The sequence below is a fragment of the Patella vulgata genome, chromosome 4 (assembly GCF_932274485.2).
Source record: "Patella vulgata chromosome 4, xgPatVulg1.2, whole genome shotgun sequence".
In the NCBI taxonomy this organism is placed as follows: Eukaryota; Metazoa; Mollusca; class Gastropoda; family Patellidae; genus Patella; species Patella vulgata.
In genome coordinates, this window is record NC_065882.2 from 25,455,176 (window position 1) to 25,463,722 (window position 8,547).

Below are 8,547 nucleotides of genomic sequence, written 5' to 3' on the forward strand. Positions count from 1 at the left end.
AGTTTAAGACCACAGAGGAGTGGACGAATGATGTCATAATGGAATCTAGCGCCTTAGGCGCAAAACAATTCAGATTATAGCAACGTATAATATGTAACTGAGCTTTTAATTGTTTGGAACTGGGTCTGAAAAAAATTTAGTCAATGCAAATGGGAGCAAATTCTCGTGAAGGAGAGGATAAGAAATGGGACAGAATCTTGAGGACTGCGCCTGTCAATTCCGCCAGTTTTATGAGAATTGATATAACATTTCTACAGTCTGTCGCCCCACGACTCATTCACTTATACTACTAAGCTTTTAATGTTTTGGGACTGAGCCTGAGGGGACTCTGTCTCACGGGGGCGCTTACTTTGTCTCATGTGTATGTGTGTGGAGGGTGGGGGGGGGGGTTGATATAAGAGTAGGCCATAGCGCCGCAGCCCGTTAAAAATTTCCCTCATGGTACAGTGTAATTCGTATGCCCGTCTTCATTAGCCAATAGGTCGTTAAACCCCATTTCATTTTCATTTCATTTCTTATTGTGGTTCGCTGAATTTCATATTTCGCTATAAAGGATTATGTGGTTTAGTTTTTTTTTAATTCACCGTGCATCGCAATATTGACTGTTTCTTTTTGTATAACGTTCGCAGTATATGTATCATTTCTTTCCTGCACACTATACAGTAATAGGTTACAATATTACGTTTCTCTGTATTTCCGCATAAATATCAAGGCGTCAGTGGCGGTGCTGCCAACTGAGCCAACCTGCAGACTGGCGTCTAATGCACAGATCTCAGAACACCACAGCGCTGACATTTGAGGGTCACTATTTTATACTAAAGATGTCAAAATATTTTCTTTTGTATCTGAGAAAAAGATACATTAGTATTTTCAAGTTGTGAGCATTCCATTTGAAAATGGAAGTTTTGTGTTGTGGGGGATAGCGGGAGAAGAAGACTTTCAAAGAATTTATAATGACATCCAATGTACAGTAAAGGTTAGACTACGGGATCTACCGATGAATTGCGAATTAGAGGTATTGAACGTTGTGTGATGAACACTTAATGGGCACTTTAATCCCCATTTCTAAACCGAGGAGTACAAGTTAATGTTGATGTGGAGACTATTAGTCGCGCGCTGTGTATTCATTTACATTCTCTGCAGAAATTTAATTTTTGACGATCTACACATACACATTTAACATAAATGTGCTGCGTAGTAGTCTCTTATTTTTAGCTCACAAATGAGTAGCAATTCTAATATGGTTGTAATTATATTAGTATTTTATGATGTATTGTTTTGTCGTGGTATAACATTGGTGACAATTTAACAAAGTAAATGGAGCTGTATCATTCGCCATTTAAACGATTACGAGTATTAAACCACGGTTTATTGATACAATGACGAATGACTTCGCTGTTGGAAATCACAAAATCAATTTAATTTATTGAACACAACTATTTCCAGCGGCGTTGTTCTGTCTCTCACCGGAAGTATCAGTTGGATTACTTCCGGATTCAAAATTAACGGTCAAAGTTTTCGGAATTGTGATAGGCACGTGTAACGTTTTTGCAGTTGGAACTGTTAAATGATCGGTAACGTTCTTGTCCTGCGATTTTTGAATTGTATTATTTTCATCCATATTCGCCGCTACAACTTGCCGGGCACCATTGACGTTTGTTAAAGATACCTGGGGACGTATCCGATTTTTCTTTTTGAAAATGTTCTTTAGTTCCTCTCTAAATCTTGTTCCACTAATACAATACAGCAGAAAGTTAATAGAATTATTTGTGTACATTAATATGTTTACAATCGCCCATATTAATGCATGTTGCGCTTCACCACGTGCGCTTAAATCTGCTGTCCAATAAGGTTCGCCGATGAGATACACGCTTATTGGTGACGTACATGTCAAAAACACCATATTTAAACACAAAAGCATCAAAGTCATTGACGACGTTTGCTTCCGGTATACATCGTTTTGTTGGGTGTTTCCTGGCAATGTATTTAATCGTCGGATGTTTTTCCTTGATGAGCACACTTTTACAATGATAGAAATATTTCCAATGATAAGAATCGTGAACGGTACCAAGCAGAAGAAACAGAGATCTACCCATGGCCAAATGTGCCAAACAAAATTATTGTAATTTTCCCACAACGATTCGCATTTTGAAACTTCTCCATGCTCCTTAATGACATCACCAATGCCATAGAGAAAATGGGAATTAACTGCTAATAAGATAACGCCGACAATGGAAATCACAATAGAAGACGAAACATTGGTACATGCATATCTTACGCGGTGTGGAAACCAAACTGATATAATTCTCTCTCCTGTTACAGCCACTAACAACCAGACGGACATATCTAAAGTAAAATACACCAACCAAGTGTTTATCTTACACGAGGGTACGCTTAGTTCCCGAATATCCAGATTTAAATGATGTTGAATAGTTTGTCTTAGTAAGCCTGTATACAAAACCAAGATGTCCACAATTGACAAAACTGTCAGATAAATTGAAACTGACGATTTTCTCATATTTTTTTGTGTCAGTACCAAAATTGACAAAAGATTTCCGATGGTACCAATTATTATCAATATTGGAGAAAATATTTTCCAAATTAAAACAGACGCCTTATATTCTGGGTAAGCATTCATCGGAAGCATATTACTTGAATTACTAGTGTTCATTTTGCTGTTGGTTTGGTTGGTCGAGTTCACAGGATGTTATGTTGGATAGTTATACCAAGGCGTATCGACTTCAATTAATCACAGAAGCACAACTGAAATCAAAACGCATTATAATACAATTCACAGACATTCGAACGGGTGCCTTCGTTTGATGGAAATCGTTTTTTCCACAAAGATTAGTAGGAAAATTATTCTAATACGTCAATTTGATCTCTATTTTGCGTGATCTAAATAGACCAAAAAGTATTGATATTAGGCTCTTCTCATTTATTTATTGGTCGTTTCCATTGATATCCAGTAAGTTTATGGAATCTCAGAAAATCATTAAATGTCATATTACTAATCACAGGCAATCCCAGATATCATAACAGATAATGTATCTTTAAAAAAAACCCTAGTAATTTTCATTTGTTCTGTGAAAGTTAATAACAAGTAGAATCCACGGTGGAATTAATTAATTGTTGATATATCTTGTTATACAGACATTATTCCACTCCGTTTATTATATCATCTCCATCTTTCAGCTTCCAAACGATTGTAATAACTGTATCATTATGAAAAAGAAGAAGCAGTAATTAATATGTTGGTGATAACACTGTATAATGATACCAGTTACAAACATTACCTCACCATGTTATGTCAGTGTCAGAGACAATAACTATTCATAAAATTAATGGGCAACTCTGAATCTTGATATAGTTCTGGCGGGTTACAAAAATAATCCCAAAACCTCTGACGTAGAGCGTTTACAAGATTTTCACTGACAACAGCAATAACTGCGAAGGGTTCCTTCGAATGGTTAGCCGAACACTCCCAGAAAGTGTTTACCCCTCCCCCCACCCCCCAAAAAACAACCTGACTTGTAGAGCGTTTATAAGGTTTTGGCGACAAGGGCAGACTCGACACTACCCAGGGACAGCTCATCCTAATAGATTCATATACGCGATATTATATTTTGGTAACGTATGATGTGTATTGAACATTAGAATATAATGTTTGAAGCAAATAGTGTAAAAGCATGTAATACGTATACCGGGGGCGCGGAAATCAGAGGCCACAACGTTTATCCGATTTAGATGAAACTTAACATATGTGTTAAGAATCAAAAGTTCTTACTTAGATAAGTTGGATGTGAAAAATGTGAAATAGAAGTATTGAGGTCGTAAGAGGGCGAAGCCTTTCGATAATCAGCGTTTCGCAACCTCCTGTTCCAGAGTCATGCCCAACATTGTGAAAGTAATAGAGGCCATCGAGTACTTAACAGATCTTTTTCAATTTAGGTGTGTTCATGACTGGACGAACCCTATCGATATTCAGCTTTTCTCACACACCCTGCCCCGCACGTTCCGGAGTTACCCCCCTTAACGGATTTATTTCAAATTTCGTGTGTAGCATTGGGGGTCATGACTCATGATGTGATATTAAGCGACCCGTGACCTTCCGCACCGTGACATTTCGTTCCGTAGATACCCCCCCCCCCCGTTTTCCGAAAACCGTGTAAAGGTGATCTAATGCAAAATGTGGGCGTATCTTGCATGGCAATCGCTTGCTTACCTTTGCCTAAATCGAATAGTAGCCCTTTTCTGGTTTAATTGCGATCTTCCTCAACTTTCAAAAACCGAAAAATCTGAGTGTTATTGTTTTCCTAGTAATGCTTTCACACAAGTTAAAAAGAAAACACACCAAATGAAATTAAAAAGAAAACACACCAAATGAAATAAAAAAGAAAATAATCCTTTTCCGCCTGTTTAGTGATCATGATCAAGTTTATCCATCTTGGTTTCAGCAGAATTAATTATAACTCAAAATTTTAACGCTTCCATTTCCTACATTTTAACATAAGGTTGGTGCTATTCAGGCTGTCAAGTGTTCTTTGTGTACATGGGACTCTGGTTTTTTGTCCCATCCGAAATAAGAGTAGGCCGTAAAATTTCCCTAATTGCACAATGTAGCCCGTCTAGTGCAGAAAAGTAGGACGGTAAACCCCATTTCAATTTCATTTGCTAATTAATTTATTTGTGGCCTGTATATTTGTAGCAACATTTTAGGCTAATACTAGATAATTAAGTAATCAATGTTACAAAATGGACGATAAAATAACAATTCTCGATTTATGTATCAAAGAATATATCAGACGAATTAATTAATGGCTCATTATTACATTTTAAGTGCATTATTAAGTCGAAAATGTTTCAAACTAATGATGCGATAGCAAATATTCTCTGTGGATCGTCCGAATGAAATCATCGCGTCAAGCGAATGATTCGCTATCTTTGAAAATAAAAGTTCCGATAGTATATCAAAATACGCTTGAGATTTTATTTCAGGGGCATTTTATATTGTACCTGATAATGCTAATGTTTACGATAGATATAATAGGCCAACTATGGATATTGAATCTATTCCGGAATTATGAGGAACAGGCAATGTGCTTTCTGGACGCAGCTCTAATTTTGGACCGTTTTTATTATATCAAATTGTTCGGGGCAAAACGTAACATATATCATATAAAATTATTGGGCATTATTGTTAATGAATTAATAACGGTGCTGCTCTTTTAAACGTAAACACTGTGAATATTTATAAAGATTCGAATTAATTCCACCAACTTTTAAGATCAAATCCTATTTGAAAGTTCAAACGACTCATTCGGGTTTTATAAACTATAATAAAGAGGCCCCAAACGTCATATTATTCGTATATTTTCAATATAAACAGATATGATATCGCTGAGGCCTATGGCACAATAACTTCAACATTATACCACCTCAGTTGTTGGGGGGGGGGGGGGCTGTATCATAAGGTTTGTCATTGAGTCAACTGGCGTGGATTCGATTCCCCGGCTGTACGTGACAAGGAGTAGGATCGTCTGTCCAACCTCGTGGGTTGTCTCCGGGTCCTCCGGTTTCCTCCCACTGCTAAGGACCTCTACGCGCAAGCGAATTATGGAAATAAAATAGAACCATGTGTTTGTCCCGAAATGATCTAGTTTGCATAATATATACGCGGGAATATTTACAGGATATGGCCAAATATTTTAACGCAGACAGATAATTTTTAACACAAGCTTTGTAGATATAGTCATTTTTGAGTTTTTCTTTAGGTTTTTCTTTTCTTAGCCAAAATGTGTACATTGCCTGGATTACTTTCACGTCAACACTACTTAATCCAAATTACATAGGTCTACCTATCAGTTTGAGGCGCTACATGGAATTACATGTAATTTTCTGCAAACATTGCATTAATTTCACAATAATTTTCTTAAAAGACACTAGGTTAATACTAACTGATCATATGCTTCCTCGGGGAAATGATCCTTTTTTTACGAATGAATTTGCCATTAGTTTAATAGAATATTTGTAAACAGCAATCAGTATTGGTATTCTGCCAACCTTGTATTTGTCATTATATTCAGAATTGGTAGATTTCAAACCAATAGTATACATTAATGAGAAATAGAGAGTGTTATAGAAATATGAACTCCTGGGAGTTTAATCTATATTATAATATTAATAATATATAATAATAAAATATCAGTTGAAAGTAAAATGTCAAAAGATAAAAAGCCAACCACGTCATATAACCAATTTTTTTTTAAGAAAACGCTCCCTGTCCTAACTTGTAAATAATAAATGACTAACAAACGGTTGTTATCTACAAATGTAAAATAATCATTCTCAGGTTTTTACTTTTTTAAACATCCAATTAAAAATACAAAATTTAGCGTGACAACTAAAGCTTAACAAATGTAGTTCGAAATATCCGAATCTTCACATGAGGTTTTTTATTTTGTTTTTGTCAGAACGACAAGGGCGAATTTTGTTTTGAAATGTTTCCCAAACCTACACATATGTCGCCCCTGACACACTTTAATATACATATAAGGTTAAATATCTCACCTATAGAAACACAATGTACAATGGGTCATTTTAAGTTTTGAACAGCGGTTGACCTGGCGCAGCACGGGTATAGCCATGAACCGGAAGTAGCCTAACTCTGAAACTGGAAATGGTAGTCCATCGCCACCAGGCTTGTATTACTCACCGGTCCGAGCTACCCCTATACACCAAATTTCAGCCTCGGGACACCCTAATGTAGCCGCCAACCCTGAACGGACAGACAAACAAACGACATTCACAAATATTAGTATAGATTTTAAAGGAAATGAAATGGGGTTTAACGTCCTATTGCTCTGCTCCTATACTGGGCTAATGAAGACGGAGATTTTAAAGGAGCTAAAACGCTAATATTTGCTACCTAGAAATTGACACAAATGGGTCGCACCGCATATAATAATGTAATAGGAATGTATATTAACTGATTTATTTTCAATCGTTTTCGTTTTTACTCTAATTTCAAATCAGTTATGTTCTTCGAAATACGCCAGAAGTCTCAAACGAATGACAATCTCTAACTTCTGGTTATTCCAGACTGCACCGATAGTATTTATTGCTCGTGCTCTCCAGATAAGAATATCGCGTCACCGTTTCTTATGACTTGTGGAATATGTCTAGCCCCGTTCTTCGAGTCCCATGTTACAAATGGCGCTGTCAAAATGCATTATGATACACGATTCGTGTACCAATGGTAAAATGTTTATTTTGTCTTAAATATCGGATATCAGAAGCCCATCTTTTCCAAGTAAAACGACATCAATGCTGATTTAAACGCATTATGGTACACGAATCGTGTAAAATGTTTATTTTGTCTTAAATATTGGATATCAGAAGTCCATCTTTTCCAGGTAAGACGACATCAATGTTGACTGAAATTCGTGTTTTCAATGTGAAAGACTTTGGATGATATTGAGTTAGAGACTTGGCTACTTTAAGTTAAAGCTGTGTAATATAGAGGTTTTACGCTAGTCTTGTCAATACACTACCTCATCTAAAATTGAGTTAATTACATCTTAATTATAGTGTATTTTAGACTAAAAATTTGGAATCAGTTAAGTTGGTGTCGAGTTGATGTCAAATAGGGTTCGTGGCGGTGTTGTATGTAACATTGTAGAACTGCATCCTTCTTTTATTTAAAAACCAAAACATAGCTGTGCGACGAACATGGGTAACCCCAAAATCCTTCTTATGCTGATAGCTTATACCATTGTGAAAAGGAACATGATTTTGGGGTGTTATTTTTTCTTTACAAAAGAATCAAAGTAAATATCACAGTAATGTGTTAAAGATCTGTGTGTATATGTACAGTTTTTGTATGTTGATTAGCTCTATACTGAGTCAACACTACATCAACCGAACGCCAAGTCAACTACACAGTACATCTAACTGAACTTTTCTCAAAAATTAAAATGACTTTATGTACCGTGTTTCAGCCGCCGTAAATTTAAAAGGCGTGCTTGTAATTAAAAAAACAAAAACGCATCAAAAATTTTAAAAATATATATATAAAATTTTGCCAGATAAAGGTAATTCTTTTATATGCTTTCGTTTGAGAAAAAAATAATTGTGCCTTATAGTTGAACAATTAATGAAACAAATTGTAAAACACAATGCCGAAGAAAGGGCATAGTACATTATTAAAAAAAATGACTCTTTGAATCTTGATCGACACAGTAAGCCCAAACTAAATTAATAAACAACCCGACTTTCTCTTTATCCTTTGAAAATATTACCCAAAAGAGCCTGTCCCCGTCATTATTCTAAAATAACACGTAAGATCAACCCAATACATTATTTTAAACTAAATCAGAGAGATTTAGCTCCTTTAAAATATTGTATTTCAATAGTAAAATACCTTACAATAACATACCTGATGATGATAATATAAATCACAGCAATCACTTCGTATAGTTAATTACATGATGTGCCCGTGGCTGTTTTAGTAGAGTCTGTTAATACAGAACGCTCCCTTGGTAATAG

The 8,547-nt window shown here is 35.8% G+C and overlaps 1 protein-coding gene across 1 annotated transcript; it reads right to left on the reverse strand.

The window, feature by feature from the left end:
- Positions 1-1,329: 1,329 nt before the first annotated feature.
- Positions 1,330-2,784, reverse strand: LOC126818021 (probable G-protein coupled receptor 34). The gene has a single exon (XM_050545195.1). It carries the CDS (start codon positions 2,669-2,671, stop codon positions 1,424-1,426), a length of 1,248 nt encoding a protein of 415 aa, XP_050401152.1. The 5' UTR covers positions 2,672-2,784; the 3' UTR covers positions 1,330-1,423.
- Between the last annotated feature and the right edge of the window lie 5,763 nt (positions 2,785-8,547).